Raw genomic sequence first — 24,464 nt, forward strand, 5'->3', positions numbered from 1 at the left:
GTGGGGGACGGGGCCGGGCGGGGGCGGGGCCGGGCGGGCACCACAGCTCGCACCCCGGGCGCCGCCGGCTCGGCCCGCGGGCCCCGGCTTCACCCCAGAAGCTACCGCCTTCGTGTGCAAAAGACAGGCATTCTTAAGTCAGACTTTCTTTTTTGACTTCAACCCACAGCGTCACCCTCTACAGGGTGTCTCAGTGCACACCTACCTACACACAGAAACATAAAAAACACGTCTTAAAACAGCTCTTACTCTTGCAGTGTGCCATGTCATCTTATGTTTCGTTTTGTTCTTTTTCATTTTTAAAAACTGCTGGCGCAGTCCACTAACTTGATTCCAGGTAGGATTTGAATCACGGTTTGAAAAATGCCGGGAGGAAATGCCACCCCCAAAGCAGATGGTTTTGAAATCAGACCCGCACCAAAGTTGGGCATTAAAAGCATGTTAATTCCTTACCCGTCTAAAAGGTCACCAGCGAACGTGAGTTTTAACGTGGGTGATGACTAAGACGAGCCATTTTATTGAGAATATGGATAGTTTTAAGGTCTAGAGTGAAGTGAGGAATGCCCCAAATCCCATTTCTAAACAGAGAGGCGGGAGCTGCCAACTGGGGAGTCACGGCCACGGTGCCAAGAGCAGGCACAGAGGGAGCTCCCCAGTAGGAGGGCAGGGGCAGGGCGCCCGTGGGGAACAAAAGAATGACCACTTTTTCAGAGTAAGGTATCAGGGAAAGATCCAACAAGGGAAACAATTTCATCTTGCATTTCCCAGGAGAAGTGAGTAAACCCAGCATCTGCACACCTGGCCTTCAGCAGACTGAGGAGTGAACCATCCGTCGAGTCTGTGGTCATGCTGATCACTGGATTGTTTGGGCCCAGACTAGAGGCTGTGGACGAAAAAAGGGGTTCCCGGAAAAGTGACCTCACAGGGTGATCTGATCATAAGTTCCTAACTGGGCAGGTCACAGCTGGTCGTCACGCCTCACACATCTAAATTCTTTAGTAAAAGGCTTCTCTTTGCTGTAAGCCAGCCCCGTCCATCGTTTCTGTGCATCTAGGTGAAAGCCCCTTCCAAATGCCTCTTTCAGACCCTTCCTTCTAAAGGGTGACCACCCTCAGGAAAGCGCAGAATCTCCTGAACTCTCCTGTAATCCCATCCCCGCCTTGCTTTCTCTCCTGTCATCTGCCTTAGCTCCCTCCTTAATTCCACGTGCATGAAAGAAGCTGCAAACTGCTATTGTTGGAAGCATTTTTGTCCGTCTGTTGAGATCTTACTTCCAGGTGTGTCCTGTTTGACTCAAATAGACTCATAAAAATTATCCACAGGTTGGGACATTTCATACCCTTCCTAGTATGGCAGTTAGATACAAGCTTAGGGCAGATGTCCGGTTTAGGGCAGACCTCCGGTTTTCCTGCCCAAGCAAAGGGGTTTGGATTTAGGTGTGCGTCAATCCAAGGGCAAAGTGGCCAAACACACGTTGGCCACATATTTTCTGCTACTTAAATGTTAAATAGGTGGAACTTCAGTTACTTTGTTGCTCCAAGTCTTTCACCACCTTGTATAAGGGGGGGTGGGTGTCGCTAGATGGACCAGTCCCGGCAAAAACAGTGACATCCCAGTGCCATCTGCCAACAGCGATGTAAGATATATGGATTTCAGAGATGAAACCCTGAAGACATTTGTGCCAGGAAATTAGTGAAGTATGGTAAAAACCACGTGATGTTGGTGAGGTCCAGGAGGTGGCCCTCTAGTGGCAGCGAAGGGAACTCACACGGTTGTACAGAGAAGGTGCAACGTGTATCCAGTTGCCTGTGTGATTTCTCACCCTGACTCGTGGGCTAGAGCCCAGGAGCCAGAAGAGGAAAGGAGCAAACGCCAGAGGGAGAGACCGGACCCGGAGGAGAGGGGATGCCGCACCTGAGGTGGGAGGTGCTGCTTTATGTAACGTGCTCTTGCGGGCGTTCTCCCATGTTTGGGGAGAATTAAAATCCGGTTCCTTCCGTCCTGCCTGTGGACACTTGCCAGTTGGACAGTGCACCTGGGCCCCAAGAAGATCCTGGCTGCTCCCGAGGCAGCCTGCGGGCGGGCATCAGCGAAGAGCCGGGGAGCAGCAGGCCCAAGGCCAGGCACAGTGGCCACAGCCCCAGATGGTCCCTCTTCCACCAAACATTAAGCCCCCAAAGGCAGGGGTGCATGAGCTTTGCACCCCACTGTGTCCCCGGCAGTAATTCAGCCTGTCCACAATAGTCTCCATAAATATTTGTTGAACAAATTAATTCTGTTCCAGATTTTGGTTTTTCTCCTATGAAATGAGAAGCCAGACCAGATATCTGAGGACGCTTGTGGTACTAATACTGGATTCTAGAATTCTCCACCGCCCACGGGAATAGAGGCAGCAGGGAAGAGGGGCGCACTGCTGTGGTTGTGGCAGCCTCTCTGCTCCGGGGGCCAGGCGTGCCTTGTCTGACGTCTGCTGGCTTATTCAGAACTCCGGTTAAGAACTCATACTTACGAGCGTCCCTCCTTAAATGGGAAGCTTTCTCTCCAGGCCCAGCAATGGCATCCATGACACTCGCTTCATTTTCCTGTTCCTGGCAGCACGGGAGTCACCATTCCCAGTGATGATCTACTCACATGAGCCACATCAAGTCCAAAGCTCGGGCCACCCAGCCTCTTCTCTCAGCCGTTGGGGACCCAGGCTCCCTGGTCTCCTGCAGGGAACACTGACGGCAGCCCAAACAGAGTCCAATTAGCAGCTCTTCTCCTGTCTGCTGTGAGGCCACTGAGCTAAAACTAAGAAATTTCCTCATAAAACAAGGAGAGATCTGTAGATTCATGGCTTTCAGGCCAGCTAGGTTTTAAAAACACTCAGAATGGCTCCCGGCAGAGAATATACTGAGCAGCTGCCCTCAGCTCCCGGTTCCTACTGCCCTCCACAGGCGAGTGCCTGCTTCCAGCACAGGCCCGGGGCCCGCCCCCGGTATTCAGACCGGCCTCCTCCATTCTGCACCCCGCTACCTAGAGCAGCCTCCTCTCAGGAGGTCTGTGGCCCCTCGCAGCTGGACCACCTGGACACCCGCTCAAAGTGCAGATTCCCCGGCCGCCCCAGACCTGGGGTCTGTATTTAAACCAATTTTTATTCACGCTAATTTTTTCCCATTGCATTTCCATGGCTTAGTTTTTCAATAACTGGAAGTTTGTACCTTTTGACCACTTTCACCCACCTCCCATCCACCTCTGGCAACCACCAATCTGTTCTCTGTAAGTTCTTTTTTTGAGAAAAAAAAAAAAATCCACATATAAGGGAGATCATATTATATTTCTCCTTCTCAGTCTGACTTATTTCACTTAACATAATGCCCTCTAGGTCCATCAACATTCACACTAAATTCTAAAGTTTGGATAATATAAATCTTGCATCCGGATTAGTGATAAAAATAGCTATGTATATTTGAGAATCAAGATAATTTTAAAAACCAAGATACACTTTAATATATTTTCACTTACTTTAATTCAACATAAATCTAGAACACTTTTCATACAAACTCAGTTTTTAAAATAGTCACTTGCTATTTTACACACAAAAACATCAAAATCAAGTCTTCAGTTGGAGGACTTCCAATTCGTACGCCAGTGCAGTGTGGGGCAGTGAGGACAGCGGGCATCGCAGGTGGGCACAAACACGCCCCAATCCCACAGCCCCCCTCAGGTACAGCAATTTCATTTAGGTTTAAAACACTTTTTCCCCCAATACAATTTCTCCTGAAGTTTATGTCTAAGAGTTGAAACTACTTTAGGACTGACTGTTCTTATAACAAAGAGTAAAATGGAAAGATGTCATACTATTCAGAATCTGAGAAGTGGTGAATCCACGTTTTCTTTGTCAGCCTCCGGACTCAGCTGGATCAGAGGAGAACACAAGTCTATCAGCTGCAAGAGAAGCGACAGGAGGTGAACAGAGCGTCCCTGTTGACCCTTCCCAGCCCGTCGACACCACAGGACTTGCTCACTGAAGACGGCGCCCAGGGTAGCTCGGGGCCAGGACCAGGCAGTAGAGCTGGCTCGAGCACACTGACATCTCCTCGGCCACTCTAAGAAGTTGGGAGAAGACGCCGTACAGAAGCACTCGGGGCTCCTCAAGCACTATGCTCCCTCGTCACACATCAGGCACCCGGGCCCCGCAGCAGAACGGACGTGACGCCTGCCCTCAGGTCCCAGGCCGCCCCAGGATTCCTCAGCGGGACGTGGACTTGGCGCTGTCGCCACCACAGATGAGGTGTGCCCTGAGAAGCCTCAGTGGCCACTCTCCAGGGTCACCGTGACGTCTGTGAGTCGAGGAACAAACCCAGAACTGAGACCACACAGGGCCGAAGCCCCAGGTGCCCTCCTGCCCTGCCTCACCTGTCCCACCTCGTGCAGAGGCCTAGGTGCAGTGTTTCTGTCCGCGTCGGGAGTGTTGATCAGGAGGTCGATCAGAGGCCTACTGTGAGATCCCCAGGCCAGGTTTGCTTCTGGAGTACTGCCAAGGTCAATGAGAGGCGGGTCCACGACGGGTGCGCTTCCAGCTGTCGGAGTAACGGTAAGCTGGTCCAGTGTGATATCCACAAGAATAGCCTAGACGAGAACACAGGATTTAAAGGCAATTCTAGCATCTTTTTGTCAACTGTCCTGGGAAAACACAGGCTTCGCTTATGTCTCAGGTGGCTAACAGTTTGGAAAACCAAGGAAGGAGGGCCGGATGGGCCGTTGGTGGGTGTGCCTGTACCGACCGAGTTCTCTGTCTCCGGCCACCCTTCAGCCCCGTCCACCTCCCTCTTGCCAGCAGCCAACCCTGGAGCTCCCACCAACCCCTCACTACTGCCCCGCTTTGCCTCCCCATCCATGGAACCCTAGCCCTCTCTGGTCCAATACAGAGGAGAGATGTGGCTTTTTTCTCCTCTAGAGGCTGGCGCTCCTGACTTCCTCTCTGGCACAGCTGGCAGTGGAGGCCCCGGGGTCACAGGATGAAATCCTGCAGAGGCGAATCTGGGCCACGGTTCTGAGTGACACCGGCCTTCCAGGCGGTTCCATTGATCCCGGATGACGCAAGCAGACTCCAGCTGATCCTTTTACCTCACTGGGGGACGTATCTTCAGGGGGCTGTGCTTCGTCCAGTGCTACTTCTGTGGTGATACTTTTTGAAACAGTAAAATCACTCTTTTCTGGAGAAAAGTTGAGAGCCTGCGGCACAGCAGATGGAGGAGAAAAACCCCCGTCTGACAAGTCCGAACATCTAGAAGTGGCCTTGCTGTTGCTCTCCGTCACGGGCGCAGTTCTGCGGGAGGACAGAAAGGAAAACCATACAAGAAAATGTCTGTAAGATGCTCATAGCTTGGCCGTGCTTTAGTGTTTGGAAACGTGACACACTGTGGGGAGTGTCCTGGCTCCGGTTCTGCTTTTCAGGACTGGGATTGCTGAGGTGCCCATCAGAATAAAACTTCCCAGTCTGCTGCCAACATTTCACCCCTTTCCCTCAGGTTGTGAAACAGGAGGGGAGGGCGAGGACCACACACAGGAGAGCTGCAGCCCTGGGCTCCTGCCAGGGCCTGGGAGAATCCACAGGCTGTCCCGCCTGCTGCTGCTGCTGCTGCTTAGGCCTGGCCAGGCGCTCAGACATGCGGGAAGTCGCTGGGGACATGGTCCCCAGCAGGACCAACCCTCACCCCCCATAGCATCGCACCTGACAGACACCCTGAGCACCAGGGTGGTCAGCACTGTATTTTCTTTTTAATACTTTAAAGGCTTTCTAACAACCTGATAAAAATGACCTTTTTTTCTGTATTTACAGTCACAAACATACAGTATACGACAGCAGGTCACTGTGACTGTTGACCTGCTGGGTCTCGTTCGCGTTTTAGTGCAGCCTCTGTCTTTCCTTTCTGTCTGATCTTCCCTCTCCCCTATGTGACACGTCCTAGCATTTTTCTCCCAGTCTTCTCTCTCCTCACAGAACTAAATGGATACATGTAGATACATAGACGATGAGCACAGCACCTGCTATGGGTGGACACATATTTACACATGTAGAGCTTTTTCTCAGCCATTGCTCTACAGAACTGGGGTCATAGCCCAGCCCTCTGCGGCATCCCTTGTCTCTCAAGGGTTCCTTCTGGAAATCCCAGCTGCTAGAATGCTGACTCAGGCCTCTTACTAGCTACCTCGGGGATGGTTTCTTTCCAGGCTTCGCCCTGAGAACCCTGCCACCACGGGCATCTCAGTGCACCTGCCCGGTGGTGTCACTCCTGGGACAGGACCGCTGGGTCAGAGGTGTGTGTGATTGACTTTTAACAGATGTTGATAAGTGGCTTTCCCAAACACCACTGCAATTCGCACTGTCAGCGGCAGCACCAGGTCCGGAATAGGCCCCCCCCCTCAGTAAATCCCCACCAGGCTCCTAGTTTCTAATTAGTATTTCCCTGATCACAATGCATGTGGGAGTCTTCTCAGACGTTGACTGTTGACTGTGAACTTATTCAGATGGTTTCCTGTTGTCCTGCACCCAACAATTTGTCTACTGTTTTCACAAATGGTCACTTTAGCCATAAACAGAGAAGTTTTAACTTTTACTCTGTTAAATACAGCTACCTTTTCTTCATCTCTCCTGGGTTTTCAGCTGTGATTAGGGCTCTGGCCCTGTGATTATTCAGTCTCTTCTTTTTTCTTCTAAAATTTTCTTTCTTCTGTTTTTATATTTAGGTCTCTAATTCATCTGATATTTATTTCTCCTTGACATAAGATGGGTCCAAATAATTTTCTTCCAGATAGATGACAATCTATTGTTTGTTTTTAAAAACTATCTATATCCATAAGTGAAATCAGTCTACAGTTTCCTTTTTTAAGTATTATCATTAGCTACCAGGTTTAGCTATTAAAATGAATTGAGTAACTTTCCATCTGAAACAGTTAACTTTAAAAGTTAGATTTTTAAAGGTTACTTATGACTCAGCTGTGACATCATGAGCCAGCCACCCTTTTCAATCTTTAATCAACTTTCTAAGCTCTGACTATGGCTTACTTCATGTTCCCCTTTCCTTGGGTTAACTTAGATAACATATTTTTTAGGAAATCATTTCATTAGATTTTCAAATGACTGCTGGAGAGTCACAGGCAGTATTTCCTTAGAAAGCCCTGAATCTGTCCTCTGGGTCTACTTGCTCACTGCAATCTTATCTACTGTGCCGACTTCTCCCCACGCCATTTGGGGCTCGGGGCAGACATGGCAAGGTCAGGCCTCTGGGACTCAGGCCGGTTATGAGACAGCCCGTCAGCAGCAGTGCCACCACTGACAGGAGCAAGTGCGGTGGCCTCCGGGGGCAGCAGGCCCTGCGGGTGAGGCAGAAATGTCCACCGTCCAGGATGGTAGCCATGGGCCCCAGGTGGCTGGTGAGCACTGGAAATGTGGCTGGTGCAAGTGAAGAGCTAAAATTTGAATTTTATTTAAATCTCAATTGACTAGAATTTAAGTGGCCTCTTGGGCCTGGGGAGATGAGGCTGTCCTAACTAACCTTCCACCCCCAACTCGGGACCCACAGATCTGTGGGCACTCTTTCCAGACCCCGTAGCTTGAGGGGCTCCCGACACTGGCCTTGACCCCCTCCCCCCATAGGCAGTGCCCGGCTGTGCTCACCTCAGTCCTGGAGCCTCAGAAGCTGGCTCAGGAGCATCAGACCAGAATTGGAATTAGACGTGAAAAAGAGGGGTCAGTTTAAGGTCTCCACCCTCCCAGAATCCCCAGCATTTCCCCAAGCTCTGCTGTGACGCAGTGAGAGAAAGCAAGCCTGACACCTATGCTCGGCCCATGACATCTTCAGACAACACGCTAGTCAAGGAGCTAGTCACCAACATATTCTCCTCGGGTGAGTCTTCCCATAAATGTCTCCTGAGCACCTAGTATGTGCCAGGAGCTTGTGCTCAGCTCTGGGGACAAAAGCCTGACGGAAGGTCCCAGCTGTCAGGGAGCTTCCGCTAGTGGAACATCAGGCGGCTGACAAGGGGACAGGGACGCACATCCCTCTATGCCCAGGCTGCCAGAGGGGAGGCTCTGAACAGCCCCAGCAGGAAGACGGACTAGCGAGACAGGTGGGGAGGTGGGGTTCTCCAGAAAGGCGCAAGTCTGGCCTCTGAACGTGGACTTCAGTCCTGGGCAGGGGCAGCTCTGCCCAGACCAGGGGCAGGACGAGAAGGACAGGCCTGTCTGCGACAGAAAAGAGGCAACATGGCTGGAGTGAAGTGACAGAGGGAGTGGGAGACGAGGTGGGACAGGCGGGTGCAGCAGGAGCTTCGACAAACTCAGTCTGTTGCTCAGGAAGCCTGGGTGTCATCACCGTCACTGTGACCGAGACCCTCGAGGGCAAGGCTGCGGGACTCTGTGGGACCCAGTGGCAAGGGTGGTACTAGATCCCAGAGCTCCGAATGCAAACATTCTTACTGTGCAGCTTTGCCCTAAGGGCTCCTCCAGTGCGGGGCCCACACCTATCTGTCCGTCTGTCCATCCGTCCGGTGTGATCAGGGTCAGGTCTCCCTGCTTGCCCAGGCCACCAGCCCAGACCCGGGAGGTGATGCTGGGTGAGTGACCTGAAGGAACAAGCAGGTGCCCTCCCTTCCCTTCAGAGAACCAGCAGGAGAGCGTGGGACAGGCTCCCGTCACTGTCACTGTCTCGCCGGCTCCTGACAGGTGCCCAGCAAGGCAGCCTTTCCAGCACAGCGTTCGCTGGAGGCTTTATGAATTTGAGATGAACTTATTGCCACCTTCATCTCTTACCTCACTGTAGATTTTCTCCGGGGCTCAGAAGACAGTTGCCGAGCAGATACGCACAGGGGAGAAGCCAGAGGCCTGGGCACGGTTTTAGGGGTCATCACAGGAAGACCAGAGAGCCGACGGCCAGCAGGTGTGGGCAAGGCCGACATCCTGGCAGCACCGAAAAGGCTCTGTGAGGCCGGCCCCGAGGAGCGGCGAGCAGGAGTGCTGTGGACGGCCACCCTGGAGAGAGAAGCCGGTCGTAAGCACAGAGGACCTTAAAAGCAGTCTATTCAGCCAGTGTGCCAACACAGTGGAAAAGACTATGGGTTCAACATGAAAGATTCACGCCAGCGAAGCCTGTTTGAGCTGTTCTCTGAGGAGGTCCACAGTGAGGGGCTGCCGCCAACCTGCGGTACCCGGGTGGGGGCTTCGGCTCCTCCCCGGGCAAGGCCTCGCCTCTCTCCTCACAGGTTCCGGGCAGATGTGACTGTGCTTCTCAGGCAGGGCCGGGAACGCATAACTCGCACTAGGTCTCGGTCAGGAAGTGGCAAAGCTGGGACTCCAACCAAGTCTGAATAAGCGCACCCCCCAGCGGTCTCCACCCGCGGCCCAGCTCAGGCACCTCCGAGGACCCGCAGAGGCTGGGCTGCACCCCAGGCCCGCTGGGTCAGGCCTTCTGGGGAGGGGGGGAGGCGGGCACTCGCAACAGCTCCGAAGGCGGTTCCGCCATGCAGCCCAGCTGGAGAACCACCCTAGGTCGGGGCCGAGAGTCCGCGTCTACACTGCAGGAGGAAAGTCTGTGGCTATGGTAAACTGCCGTGGAGGTAAAAGTGGCGCCTGAGAGACTGGGGCCGAGGCCAGACGTGTGTGGCCGGGCTGTGGGGTCCCCACGCATTAGCGAAGGCACGCTGAGAAGCTAGCAGGTGCATTAATTTGTTCTTACAGTGACAAAAGAAAGCAGACCGACTCATTACCTCTCCACTGACGTGCAGGACTGCAGCCTCTGTGCCCGAGAGAACCTGGGTGTCGAGCTGCCGGGGGGTTCACCTGAGAGAGGAAGCGTGCAGTCAGTCAAACCCAGATCAAGTGGTGAGTCCACCGTTTGGGGTTCTCCCAACGGGCAATTCTCTGCTACCTCCATTTCTCCAAGTTGCAGCGAAGATGATACAAATAGTAGACAACGCTCAGGCAAGCCCACAAGGAAGACAACCGGGACCCAGTGTCGGGAGGGGACACGTCCTCCCTCCCCAGGGAACCAGACCAGGCAGGGCTCTAAGGGTCGACACTGGACGCCAAAGGGAGGAGCCCTTGTCAGCACCTGTGCCCTCGGCCTGGCTCCGCATCCCCGGGCAGGAAAGGAGCATGACATGAAGAGTGACAAAGACGAGGCAGCGCCCGGCGTGACTGACACTCGGGCATCCAGCAGACGCTGGCCCACGGAACCAGGACTAACGGGGCCAGGCTCCAGGGTAGCCCCACAAAGCCCTCGATGCCCTCCTTTCCCTGAACCAGGACACGGCCAGGTCATCCTAAGATGTCACTTTATTGACGTGCAGTCTTGTGCTTGACGAGAGTGTGGTTTCTGCAGGGATGACGTCATCTGGTCACCAGGTGGTGACATTTGCTGCATTATACTTACGATCTGTAAGTATACTCATTTGATGCCATCTCGTATCTTTTACTATGAAAATGTGATTCCACGAGAGTAGGGTCTGACTTATCATGACGCACCTGAACCTAAAGGAGTGCCTAGCGCTAGAAGACGCTGGGTAGAACGGCTCGCTCTTTGACGAGCAGAAACTCGAAATGAGGTTTTCGGGCATTAAACGCCGCCTGCACTCTCCAGCAGCGCCAGTAACGTGCAAACACACGAGCTGCCTAGAAAGCATCTACCTGAGAGAGGGGGCCAGAACTATCCTCTCCCTTAAACAAGCTCTGTATAACTTTCTGTGTTCGATAAACTCATTAGGTTAAGCGACTGTCACCAAACACACACCTACTCCTGCCAGACACAGCACTGGGCTTTCTGCCTGGTGGCCCCATCAGAACACGGGTGCAGGAGGGGAGCCCCAGCAAGCTCGGCAGTCTCACTGATTTGAGAAGACAGTGGCCAGGGTTCCGGGAGGCTGAAGAGGCTGGGACTGAGGGGAAGTGCTAGAGAGGAGGGAGCTACAGAGAGAGAAAGGGCTCTAGGCATCTGAGAAGGACCCTGAGTCTTTGCTGTACAGTAAGCAGCCGCACACGTGTCGGGCAAGACTCCAAAAGGCCGAGACAAGAACTACTGGGAATGAGTGCCACTGCTCACAGCCAAGCAGCCAGACTGCAGAGCCTGGGGACACACAGCACATGCAGCAGACTCAGGAAGGCCACACGTTGGTAGCAGGGCTGACCTATGCCAAGAATAAAGGCAATTTGAGACTTGCCCATTGAAGCTTAAAAAGAAGCCTCAAATTTTTACTGCCTGCCAAAGCAAATTCAACTCCTTAAAGAAAAAAAACCAAAATCCAAACATGCAAAAAGTAAAATTTACAATGTCTAGCAGGCAATAAAAAATTGTTAAACATGTGAAGAAGCCGGAAAAATGTGACTATAACCACGGGAAAAAAAAATCAATCAATCAATAGAAGCAAACTCCAAAATGACAGGGAAGATGGGATTAGAAGAAACAGACTTTAAAACAATCATAAATATGTTCAAGAATTTAGAGGAAAACAAACCCCATGGGGCCAAAATGGGGAAACTATAATGTCAGAAATAAAAAATTAAGTGGATGGGTTTGACAGCAGATCAGACGCTGCAGGAGATATATGAACCTGAAGATAGTAGAAACTATGTAAACTGAATCACAAGAAAAGAGGCTGGAGAAACAAAGAACAGGCTTCCATGACTTACAAGAGAACACCAAGAGGTCTGTGACACATGTGCTTAGAGTCCAGGAAATGAGGGGAAGCACGAAAAAAATATTTGAAGAAATAATGGCCACATGTTTTCCAGATTTGATTATAATTATCAACCTACAGAACAAAGAAGCTCAAGAATGCCTGAACATAATAAACACAAAGAAAGCCACATCAAAATAATAATCAGAATGCTGAAAATAACCAGAGAAAATCTTAAGAGTAGCAAAAGAACAGTGACATGTTACACTGAGGGGAGGGAATGTAAGATAAGAAACCCACTGGCTTCTCCTCCAACACAAGCCAGGAGACATATTTCAAGTGCACTCAGGAAAAAGGAAGCGAAGAAACCAGCACCGCCAAAACTAATTATTTTAACTTTAACTTGTTCAATATTTTAAAAACACATTAAAATATATCTATTACTTACCAGTAGCAAACTTAGGAATTTTAAATTGAGTTGTAGGGGTGGGTATACCCTTTGTCTTGGAATTCAGAGAAGAATCTCGCCTTCTCGAACTCCCAGCTGTATTCAGTTGAGGGTTCAGCCTCAGGCCTCCCTGTTCTGGAGTCTGGGGTTGGGGCAGAGCTGAGGTGCTGGGCGCTGGGGGGCGCTCCGTGGTCAGCTCAGCAGGCCCCGCCCTCTGGTTCTGCCTGCACACAGCCGCAGGGCCGGTGTGTGGAGCCGGCCGTAGCGTGGCAGGTCCCATTCTGCCCGACTGGCTGGTGTTCGACAGAGGCCGGGAACCATCTGCAGGAATGCTCGGACGTTCACCTGATTTAGCTGAAAGAGGAGACATACAAAATCTGGTTATCACTCAAGCTTATGTTATTTTTCAATTATGAAGTTATTTACCAAACACACATAAGATATACTGTCTTTAGCATATCTATATTAAAATGTTTTCAAGTGAAGAAAATTATTTATTTCCGTCATGATGATTTCCGTACAAGAAAAACATGGCAATCTGAACAACATTCTGTATGTCCATCATGCGATATCCTCCAACACAGGACAGCCCAGGCTGCTTGTGGCTTAGCTGAGTGTGTTCTAAGGGGCTGATTCTGGATACAATACCAAAATGTACGTAAGTGTACAGAAACTCAGGCTCTCCTGTCTTCATTGATTATGTCAACAGCAGAAACCTACCCTAGTGGAGTGGATGGAAGTGGAGAGTCTAGTCCCATACCTGTGATGAAAACAGCTGTCACTGCTCGGGCAATTCACGGTGTGACAACCCCGCTCACACCCAGAGCCCAGATATTTGGATAAGGACCTGAGCTTAGCATTCCCGTCCCTGGTTCCCACTTTGCTTTTCCCGGGGAGCCTTTAAAAATAACCACCTAGAGCTGAGCCATTGAAAAGTTAGTGACCTCCGCCCAACCACCTTCTAAGTACTAAGTACCTGCGACCCTGCTCGCTCTCTATCTCCTGCTCGCTAGTGAGCTGAGAGGGCGGGCTTCCCTTCCCTGGGCTCACTGCACCCCCATCACCATTTCTGGGATCTAGAGTAATAAATCTGTGACTTTACTTCCCCTGTGTGGCTGTATTGAAACTGTGCCTTTAATCAGAAGCAGCCCAGGTTTTTCACTTCCCCAAAGCGGGAGATCAGATGCTAAGGGAGCTTATGCCCCTCATTCAGCAGATCGTAACCTGCATATGAATGTAATACACCCGCTGCAGGCCCCCCAACTCAACGCCCCACCAATTCTGGCAGGAAGCTAGGGAGGGCAACAGGGAGAGAAGTAGCAATTATTACAGTCCATTCCTTTAAGTTACAAGGAGGCTGGGTCACATCAATCATGAGCACTATTTAAAAGAGAAAGCAGATAAACCAGGGCAAAAATACTCAGCTGCTAACACACCCAACATACAGGTCAATCAGGTAGAAGGTTTTTTTAACTGTTTGCGAAACGGCTTGTCTAGTGGGAAGAGAGCACTGCACGCGACCAGCAGACGAAGGCAGCCGATGGTACCCTGTGTGCCATGCTCTAGATGGTGCCCAGGATGTTGTGCTCAGACTGCCTGGCACATGGGGTCCTCTGGGCAACTTCCCCAACCTCATCCCTCTGAGGGGTCGGGACACTCCCCCCATTTCCTTGCAGGCAACTGGGGTTCGCTAGAGATGGAGCCCCTCAGGCGTGCCTCCCTGTTTTTGATGAAGAACATTTTCTTCAGAGTTTTGAAGTCTTCATTTGTTCCTCTCACAGACCAGCTTCTGCACAGACTGCCCTGGTGTTGGCACCAGAGAGGTCACGGTTAGTCCGGGGCTACATGGTCGCCAGTGTCACCCTGCCTCTGTGGATCTCAAAGGGCAGAACTTGACCTCCCTCAATACAGCAGGGTCTGAAAAGTGCTGGATGCTAAGTTTCAATTCGGTCTGTGGCCGTCGTAACTTTCACGTCGCCCCTTGAATCAGACTCATCCGGCTGGTTCCCAGGTCGTCCCGCCTTTTCTCTCCCAACCCTGGAGTCTGAGTCCGACCTTTTTGTCCCAGCGGCATCCATGCCATCAGTAACCACGATGGGTGGTGTGTGTTCTCCGGCAGCTCGAAATAATTCCTGAGGGAACTTCTGAGTAAGTCAGCATCAAGCACTCCGCCGAAAGTGGCGAGGCCTGGTTTGCTACTGCTTTGCTAGTAGGTTTCCCTGTGCAGGTGGACCAGACAATGGCCCTTCAGGGGACTTTGCACCATCTCGTCGTAATAGTCAGGAGAGCGAGAGGAAGCTCCTCGGATCCCTCACTGTCCCGGATTCGGTCGCTCAGCCACCCCCGCCCCCAGCGCATGTCTCCTGGGGGCCACTTTATCACTGAGACCACGCCTCGTGTACCCAGCATGCACCTGGGGCTGAGCAGGACCTAGCAGCCCGGTTCCAGCAGACACTTGTCCGTGAATCAAAGAATGCTGACATCGCGCTCTGAGCCCACAGCTGCGGTGGCATGACTGTCAGCAGTGGCCGCTTCCAAGGCGCCTGCCAACATCGGGACCCCTTTGATCTTCCCTCCTCTTCCTTCCCTCTAAAGCCTTCGTTTGTTCCTGACTTCTGAGCTCTTCCTCCACGAGCAGAGTCTTTAACTCTCACGGGAGGGACCTTGGGGGGCTCTGAGTGTGAGGTGTCCTAGTGGCAGTTGGCTGGCAGCGTCAGGCCCCTTTGTTTTCTTCTTTTCCCCACTCCAGTCGGTACAGGAGGTTCCCGTTTCTTTTTCTTGTCCCTGTCATGCTTCCTGCCGCCTCTCGAACCACGACCACCACCCTGACTTGGACCGTCTTGCTTCGGCTGCTCTGGAAAAGCTTTAAGAGCATGACTACTAACTAATGCCGGCTCATGTCATAGTGTGTCACGGTTCTAGTCCTCCCCACACGCTGTCCTCCCTGATCCCAATGACCCTGCTACGGACGAGAGATCTATACACAACAGGAGCCCCATGCAGCTCGTCTCCACCTTCACCAGAGTCAGCAATGCAGAAATCGTCAACAAAAATGGTGCTGATGCCCTGAACCAACACAGCAAAAGAGACGCCACAACACCTAGTGCCACAGCACTTCTCTCACTGAACGCCAGCCACGTGCCAGGGACCGGGCTGCCACTCCACGTAGCGCGTCCCATGCCCACAAGAACACTGCAAGGGAGGCGCTGCCCCCCAGCCTGCCCAGACACGGACACAGCTTCAGTTCTCCTGCTTCTCACGCCGCGGACCAGCCCCAGAGGCGCCCCGGGCTCCGAGGAGCAGGGCCTTGCCTGCGGCTGCAGGGTTTCTCCCTTTGGCCACGAGGTGGCGCCCTGGGCTGGGGGAGGGAGAGGGAGCCTGACTCGAACCTGAGTGGGGAGTGGGGACTTACGTCACCACCTCGGAGTGACACGGTCACGTGCACTAAATGCCCTGGCACCGTCCTATTTCAAAAGCGCGAGTCTCATTACACGTCCGGTGCGGCAGGACTCGCCTCCTCCGCGATCTCAGGCGCCCGGAGCACACGCCCGCGCTGGGGCTGCTCGTACCCCCTAAACCCAAACCGCCCGCCTGAGCGCGCCGCTTCTCGGAGGAGAAGCACGGTGAGGGCAGGGTCCCCACACACCGCGGCAAGCCTTCCAGAACCTTCTGCGGCTGAGCCCACGTGGTTCTGTGACAAGTCTCAGAGCGACAGACGACAGTCACGGCCTCGCCTGGCCAGCTGTGCGTCTGAGCAGATGCCGGCCGGCCTTACCTCTGCCTGCCGCTGCTGGAGAAGCTGACACGCCGGAGGTCACGCCAGAAACAGACCCTCGGGAAGAGGACGTCCTTGCAAGACTGCCAGCACAACCAGGTGGTTTTAGCAGGCTTTTCTTCAGCCCCAACTGAAACAAAATGTTAAAGAATAAAATCATCAAAGATTCCATCATCTACCCATTACTTATTTCTACTAAAGTGTGGTATTAAAATAATTCTTAGTAATTGTCATTTCAGTGTAAAGAAAAAAAGGTCAAGCAGTACTTCTCCAAGTCCTGCTTGCGAAACACCTGGGCAGCCTGCTGACATGCAGATTTTTGGGGCCCCACCCAGGCCCCCTGACTGAGTAGCTGTGGGGCCCGGCTTTCAGCAGTTCTTACACGTGTACACAGCTGTTTGGCCACCAATGCTGGGAAATAAACAACAGAGACGTGGATGGGGAGTCTCCAGGTCTGAGGAGCTGCAGTTTCAAGCATCAACATGCCATCTCATCTACACAAGGTCCCAGGGAGGGCCGCAGGGACCATCTCCGAGGACTTGTCACCCGCAAGGCTCCCAGGGGCAGAGGCCAGCCCCCAGGACGCGCCAGGTCTGACCTTCGCATTTCACCAAGCTGTCTCTCCTGGACCACATTTTCAACCTACCTAACCTTGACTTTCATCAAGAGATATCCCATGTATACACAGCTCCCGCCTTACTCCCTTCGCGCACAAGCCACAGCCCCCCGGAAGCCCGGCCAACCCACCTTGTTTGGAACAGGGAGCGATCTCTTGCCTTGGACCAAGTGGCTGCCACTGGCTGGCAAGCTGGTGACATCCCGGGCAGCGCTGGGCTTGTCAGGGGCCATGTCCCTGTGGAATTCCTTTTCACTTAGGATTTTCACCCTGGAAGGACTAGCTGGTTTCTCTTTCGTAGGCTGAAAAATTTTAAATTGAAATGTGAGAACTGTCTAATCTTTAACAAAGTGCAGACACACTAAGGCTTCCATTTAGAGCAACCGCAGGCACCATCTATCTTCCCAGGGCTATACATGTCCCTTCATTCATCAGCTCCATTGAGGGGGACAGAGCAGTTCACTTCCTCCACCAAATTACCATGGACAAAATGATGATGGAACGTGCTTCCTCATTAAAAACCGGGTAAAATAACACCAAGACAGAGAGCTCATTAATAGGAGAGAGGTCCTCTACAGCTATTCCTCCATCGAGATTTTTATTTAAGGATGGTAATGAGGAAACTGGTTCTAGTTACACAGATTTTAAAACGCTATTCAGAAGGAACCATTCATTAACTGGTCATTCCCTCTCCCAGAGAAGCAGCTCAGCTGCCATAAATCTTCCCCGTCTAGTCGTGAGAGCCATTTTCCTTTGGCCCGCAGTCGACAAGCCATAAATTCCTGACATTTAGGTCCGAGGGCAAGCTTGGGACTAAGCCATACTTATATAAATAACCCCTTATAACAGAGTTAACAAGAAGCAAGAGAAGCTCATAAAGTCATGAAGATGAAGTGCTAACTTCCTTTCTCCTTTATGTCATTTTAAAAATGGAGGTATACCTCACACAGCACAAAATTCACTTTAAAGTGTATACTTCAGTGGTATATTCCCGTCGTGCAATCATCATCACGATCTCATTTTAGAACGTTTGTGCCGCCCCTAAAACTCATAACCATTAGCAGTCACTCTCCAACCCAGGCAAGCACGAATCTGCTCCGTTAATTGTCACTTCAGGTAAACGGGATCATACAGCATGTGACCTTTCTTTCGTGTCTGGCTTCTTTCACTGAGCATGTTTTCAAGGGTCACCCGTGTTATAACCTGGATCAGTGCTGCATTTCTTCTTTTTTTAATTTTTAAATAAGTGTAATGTAATTAAACATGGTTAGCACTGCATTTCTTCATTGCCAGAAATATTCCATTGTGAGGATAGACCACGTTTTCTTTATCCGTCCATCAGTGGATGGGCAGCTGCGTTGTTTCTGCTTTCTGGTTATTATGTGTAATACTGCTGCGGACACTGGTGCACGTTTTGTGTGTGGACAGATGCTTTCATTCCTCTTGGGCATATACCAAAGTGAAACTGCTGGGTCACATGGTCACTCTACGCGTAACTGTTCCAGGAACGGCCAGGCTGCTTCCCACCGTAGCTGCGCCATTTCGACTCATTCCCAGCAGCAACACGTGACGGCGCCAATTCCTGTGCACCCCCTGGTTTGTCCTGTTACTATAGCCATCCTAACAGTTGTTGTAAAAGCGCATTTCTAAATAGTGCAGTCAAGTGGCCCAGTTGTTTCTAGAGGCAGCCCTCACACGAATGCGGGTGTGCCCGAGTCACCCCAAACGTGAATGACTTTCCCCACAGAAATGTGGGAAGTGGTGGCAGGTCCTAAGTGAGCGCCTAGCTCAGCCATACAGCTCACCCCTCGCTGAGCAAACACTGCTCTCGGGCACCAGGTCACAACTAGAAGAATAACAGGCCCCAGAACGATGTCACAACCTCTCTGCCCTGAGGCCACATGTGACACACACAAATCGCTGCCTGGTTCCACGTGGTACATGTACCGCGCAGGACAACCTCAGTCTAGAAACATCGCTTTAGAAATTCATATCCAAACGGTCTCCAGGAAAAGGAAGCTGTGTGGTGGAGGGAAGGGACCCAGCTACGCAGGGAAAGCTCTGCCCAGCAGGTGCCCTCAGCTGGTTCAGTCCTGGGGCCTGACAGGAGGGGGTCCTGTGGTGCAGGAGCTGTGCGTGTAGAGGACAAGGAGTTTCTAGGCCCTTGCTGGGCGCTCGGCATTGACCTGGACCACTAACAAGCCCTCACTCACAGCATCATGCCTCTGGAGGCTGGCTCAGCTGAGGCCTGCGCCAGGGCAGGAGCAGAGCCGGGAAAGGCGCTGGCCTCTCTGCTGTGTCTCCTCCAAAGGAGGAGCTTCCTCCCTCCCCTGAGCACGCAGCCACATCAGGCAAAGGCTATCATCTGACACCCACCTTCCCCTACCCTAGCGCCCTCCCCCACGAGCCTCCAGGGCCCCCAGCTTCCCAGAGCTGGTAACCGCACCCCAAAGGCATATCTGGCCACCACCACTTCCCAGGACAGCTCATTGCTTAATGCCAGCAAGGGCAGCAATCTAAACAAAGTCACAGTGAAGGAGGGTGACACGTGGCTATTCCAGGAGGGGGATTTCCGGAAGTTGCTTATTAATGCAAATGAATCCCTGACTGGTGGAATGCCAGTGTTGTGAGAAAACCACAGGAAACATTTCAGAGACAAGGTAGGAGGACATGCTAGGAATAAGTCATCACATTAGGGAGGCAGGCCTTCGTACGCCCCCCACTGACACTGCTCTCCCACACCCATGTACCCTCGGAGCAGCCACAGCTCCAAGTGTCTCCCCGTTAAGGTCTGCATTATAGGGCTAAACCGAAAGGGCATCTCGCCCCCAGATAAACGTTCTGGTCCGTGGTTCTGTCTACCTTGTCCATCGCCAAGCGCATGCTTTTCCCTCCAACCGACAAAGCTCGCGGGGGCAGCAACTTGCTGATGACCTTTTTCTGAGTCACCGGCTGGCCTGGAAGGTGAGCAGAACTTGGTTCCCTCGGCAAAGACGAAGAAGAGAGTGGAGGCCTCTGTGTCTGGGGGTGGCTGGCCTGGGCAGGAGCCCCCTGCAGGCCCATGCCCAAGGGGGCCTGGATTTCCGAGGTCGGCAGTCCCAAGGGGCTGTCTGACAGGCAGAATGTCTCCCTTTTAAGTGACCTGGGGCTTTTCTTCATTTCATTCTCCTTGTCAAACAGGTTCATTTTTAATTTTGATTCCTGTATGAATCTCTCCACACCTGGGCTCCGAGCTCCTTCATGCCCGGCAGTTTGGGCCTCCTTGTTTCTGCTCTTGCTTTGTATCTGTAAAGCCAGCAAGTGAGCTTCTTTATAAACTTCCACAAACTTGTCCCCAGTGAGAGGGCTCCAACGGAAGTGACGTTCTGAGGCCGGCAAAAGAGGTCCTGCAGGAATCTGATTATTTAATTCTAAGCTGGTCGCAATGCATCTTTCTTTATGCCCAACGGGTCCAAAAAAGACTTCGTCATCTTCATTTGCACTATTTTAAAAGAAAAGGATTATTAATAACACTGGCATTTAAATAGAAGATTTTACTGAATGTGGTTATGCCTAAGGCAAGTGGAGAAAATGCATTTGTTTACCTTAAAGAAGACAATGAAAGATCGAAGTCAAATTTTTCTTCAGCCAAAAGGACAACGTCTGCGGGGGGGAAAAGTCTGCTGTTATTTTAGGGCTGGGGCTGATGAAGAGAAAAACATTACCAGTCTCTATAGCTACCAAAACTACTACAAAATTTCACTTCCAGAAGTGTAACTTACAATTATTTTAAGTCATAGTGTCATAGAGAGCTCTAGATTATCTTAATTTTTTCCATTTTCTTTTAAAAATAGCATCAGCCATTAGGTAACAGCTATTGTCTCTTCTTGGAGCCCCTCCTGAACCCCCAGATAAAATTGTGTTTTGTACCCCATCCATATTCCCACCATAGCGCCTTCACCAGCCTTGTCTGTTTGTAAGCCTGACCCCCTCTAACAGAACACAGGCTCTGGGTTAGGGGGTCCCCCTGCTGGGGGCTCTCTCTTCCACTCCACCCTGCCCCTCCCCAGGGCTCCTGTAGCACCTGGACCTCACCTCGATCATGCACTAGCCTCCCTAGTCTGTAAACGGCTCCTCACCCAGAGGAGACACTTATCACAACATTCCATTGGCCACCTTTTGGCCACTTTTCAATAAGTTTATACTTATTGAAATTTTCACGAATCACATCTTACGTGTCCTAATAAAAATACAGCATGCTTATTAGCAAAACCATAAAGTTTAAAACTATACTTACATCCTAATTATGTCCTAAATTAGTCAATTCAATTAGCCCTAATTACCTAATCAAGGGAAAGGGAGAAAGCACAAATGCACAAAAGAAATAAATAGAAATAAGTAGAGAGAAAGAAAATTAAAAGATTTATAAGCTAGTTTGCTCAACTCCATGCACGTAAACCTAAGGACTTGGCCGAAAAGGATAATTTTCTAGATAACAGAATTTATTTTTTGTATTTAAATTATTTAAATTGATTTATTTATAAAACTGATTCCAGAAGACAGGAAAAAATCTTAATAGTTCAACTATTGTAAACTAACTGGACAAATTTACTAAAGAGTTATTCCCTGCCAAAAAGCACAAGTCCCAGATAGTTTTGCAGGATAATTCTACGAAATCTTTAAAGAACATATAATTCCAAAACTATTTATATTGCTCCAAAGGACAGAAGAAAGAATCCTTCCAACTTATTACACTTCCATAAGCATGCATACATAACCACACCGAAACCCCATGAAGTTTTCTCCATCAGGAAAGCTACAGGCCTGTCTCAACATAAAAATCCTAAATAGGAAGATTAGCAAACAGAATCTAGCAACACATTAAAAGAAGAAGAATCTATCACAACCAAGTGAGATTTGCCCAGGACTTCAGGACCAAGAGATGGTTTCATTTCACACCATCTAGTGACATACTCCTTATATTACTAGACCTAAAGGCAAACCCAGACGATTGTCTCCATGCGTGCTGACAAGGCATACCCTAAAATGCAACATACATTGGTGACTTTGAAAGCACTTCATAAAAACTAACATAGTTTATCTTATAGGGGAGTATCCAGCCCAATCCCAAAGCCAAAATTCCTTCTAAGGCCAGGGGTACATATGTTTCATCAGAGAAGACAGACTAACCTATGCTGAAGTAACAGACCACCCCAAATCCCAGAGGCTTCTAACAACAAAGCTGCATTTCTCACTCATACCCTGTGTCTGCGGAGGGTAGGCTGGGGCCGGTTCCCTGTCCTCCACACTCCAGAACCTGCTGATGGAGCCTCCAACACCGTGGCAGAAGGGGAGAGAGCAAGTTCCACACTGATTCTTAAAGACCCAGAGGAGACACTTATCACAACATTCCATTGGCCACCTTTTGGCCACTTTTCAAGCCAAATTCAATTTCAAGTGGGCAGGGAAGTACAACTCTAGCATGTACCCGGGAGAAAAAAAAAAGGAAAAACAGAAATACTAAAGAACAGCATCAGAGACTACCACCTACGTGTGAATTAACCCCACGACAGACTCAGGCTTAATGGAAAACTAAAGAAGAAATTCCACTAAAGCCAGGCACATGGCAATGACGTCTACCACAATTCTTAACATTGTTCTATTATGCATTAACCAACACAACCTGACAAAGGAAAGAATTTGGAGGTAGAATTCTTTGTGCATAGACACTCTGACTATAGACACAAGAAAATCAACTGAAAACTATTATAAATTTAGTAAAAGGATAAAAGCACCTGGCTAAGGACAAAATTATTACCCAGCAATCAATAGCTTTCAGATCTACAAAGAACAGAAGATATAATGGGACAAAAGACCTCTTTATAGTAGCAGCAAAAAAACACAAAATACCTACAAACAAACCTAACAAGAAATATGCAAGATGAATACAAAGAAAATTTAGTACATCATCAAAGTAATATAGCAAATAAAAGCGAAAAATGGATTATTCAGGACATGGTATTGAGATAAACTAGATAATGTTTTGTGGAAAATACATATATAAATTTTGAACCATATCTCATACCCTACCAGGACAAATTCCAAATAAGTCAAAGAAGTAGTTAAAAAAGAATTAAAGATAAAACCCTAAAAGAACAATAATAAACCATGGGGAAATTATTTTATAACCTGGAGTGCGGCGGTCTATGACACCAAACTGGAAGCCATGAAACAAAAGGTTGAGAGTCTAACATGTAAAAAATGTTTTAAATCTCAGCTTGGCAAAAATCACCATGAGCAAAGTTGAAAGAAACAATAAACACTGAAAAGCTATTTGCAGCTCACATTGCTATTTGCAGCTCGTAACTCATGAGTGGTGCCTACAAATTGCTAAGAAAACAATTAACCAAACAATGGGAGAACAAACAAAGGGTATGAACAGATAAAATTCGCGGAAAATAAAATGAAATGTTCTTAAATCTATGACAAGTTCAGCCTCACTCAAAAGTAACAGCAATGAAAACTAAACAGTGTGAGATTCCACTTTTCACTTAACAGATTGTTCAAAGTCAGATAGTTAGATAAACTGTAGGCAAGGTTCTGGGGAGAGACGATTCCTACGCGGCCGGTGAAGGTGTCAGTCGGCGACAGTTCTGCAGAAGCTGACCTGGCAGAACCTACCAAGATAAATGCACATACAGTTTGGCCCAGCACGTCTACTGTGAATGTAAACTACAGACATTCACGATGTTATTTATTGCAAAAGCAACACACAAAATAAATGTTCACCCACATACATGTGATAAATTACAGCAAAACCCCCAATGGAGTAATATTTAGGCACAAAAAATAATACTAACACTCTTCATATGTTGATATACAAGATCACTAAGATAAATTAGGCACAAGAAAAGGAGACGCAGGACAGGGTTATATGCTGTCAAGAGGGGAAGCTCCATGAAGAGCAGGGAAGTGGCTGACCTTGTACTGGCTTGGACATACTGGCTTATACCCTTACAGATTATGTCAGGAAGGGCACCCAAGACACTGATGACATCAATGGGCTTTGAAGGGGGCAGCTGGGTGGCTGAGGGACACAAATTAGACAGACATTTCAGTTTTTACATGTCTGAACCTAGGAAGTCAATTATATAGGTTGCTTCTAGAAACTTCCAACTGCAAAAAGGCATCCTGGACCAGGAATCAGGGAAAAAGTCTTCTACTGCGGGCTCTGCAACTGGCTCCGAGTGACTTTGGGCTGGCTGATTGTTTCCCTCTGCAAACATGTGCCACGTTCTCCAGCAGGCGCCAGGCAGACACGGGGTAAACAGTGCTGCCCTCAGAAGTGCATTGTCTAGTGGGGACACTGAGTGAAAGGCAGCACAGTGACAGGCCAACGTGGAGGTGGGGACACCTCTGAGGAAATAAAATGTCTTTAAGGAACTGGTCAGGGGCCAAAGTGTGTGGAGAAGAGAGAAACACAGTAGGGTCCGGTCCCAGAGGGTTTGTAAGCCATGGCAAGGAGCCTTTATTTTCTCCAAAGTGCAATCGGAAGCTACTGAAGGGTTCTAAGCGCAAGAGTGGTGATCTAACTCATGTTTTTAAAAGGTTACTCTGGCTGCTGTGTAGAGTATATCATGAAGGAAGCAGGTAGGATTTATTGAAATTACAAATGCACACACTGACCAAAATGCAAAAGATACAAGTAGGAAGTGAAGAGTTCATGTGGCTGAGACCAAGGTGGTGACATCTCAGTGGAATGAGAAAGAGGTAGCTGGATCCAAAATATATTCTGAAGGTGGAAACGACAGTAATTGATGATTGAACGAATGTGGCAGCTTCAAAACTTGAACAGCTGGGTGAATGGATGGGCCATTTACTTGCATGAGAAAGACAAGGAACTGTCTAAGAATAGAAAGGGTGGGAGGAGAGCCATGTTGAGTTTGAGGTGCCAAGTAGACAGGTGAACGTACCAGTCCAGAGCTCAGAGC

General features: G+C 49.9%; 1 protein-coding gene across 1 annotated transcript; it reads right to left on the minus strand.

Annotated features, from left to right (window-relative positions):
- Nucleotides 1-3,497: 3,497 nt before the first annotated feature.
- On the minus strand, nucleotides 3,498-19,969 carry GTSE1 (G2 and S-phase expressed 1). The gene is made up of 9 exons (XM_081059224.1): nucleotides 19,357-19,969; nucleotides 16,626-16,796; nucleotides 15,879-16,008; nucleotides 12,104-12,457; nucleotides 9,751-9,823; nucleotides 8,798-9,016; nucleotides 5,110-5,311; nucleotides 4,399-4,611; nucleotides 3,498-3,927 (listed from the first exon to the last, which is right to left on the minus strand). The coding sequence occupies exons 1-9, from the start codon at nucleotides 19,678-19,680 to the stop codon at nucleotides 3,844-3,846; spliced, it is 1,770 nt and encodes a 589-aa protein (XP_080915350.1). The 5' UTR covers nucleotides 19,681-19,969; the 3' UTR covers nucleotides 3,498-3,843.
- Between the last annotated feature and the right edge of the window lie 4,495 nt (nucleotides 19,970-24,464).

The sequence above is a fragment of the Rhinolophus hipposideros genome (genome assembly GCF_964194185.1).
Source record: "Rhinolophus hipposideros genome assembly, chromosome: 9".
NCBI classification, from domain to species: domain Eukaryota; kingdom Metazoa; phylum Chordata; class Mammalia; order Chiroptera; family Rhinolophidae; genus Rhinolophus; species Rhinolophus hipposideros.

What these genes read in the sequence shown, in the direction of transcription:
- GTSE1 (XM_081059224.1), bottom strand. Translation starts at nt 19,680, where the DNA reads ATGAACCTGTTTGACAAGGAGAATGAAATGAAGAAAAGCCCCAGGTCA. An exon ending in TCCAGCAGCGGCAGGCAGAG is followed by an intron (nt 12,458 to 15,878) that starts GTAAGGCCGGCC and finishes CTCCTCTTTCAG; the next exon opens with CTAAATCAGGTGAACGTCCG. An exon ending in AAGATACGTCCCCCAGTGAG is followed by an intron (nt 4,612 to 5,109) that starts GTAAAAGGATCA and finishes GTTCTCGTCTAG; the next exon opens with GCTATTCTTGTGGATATCAC.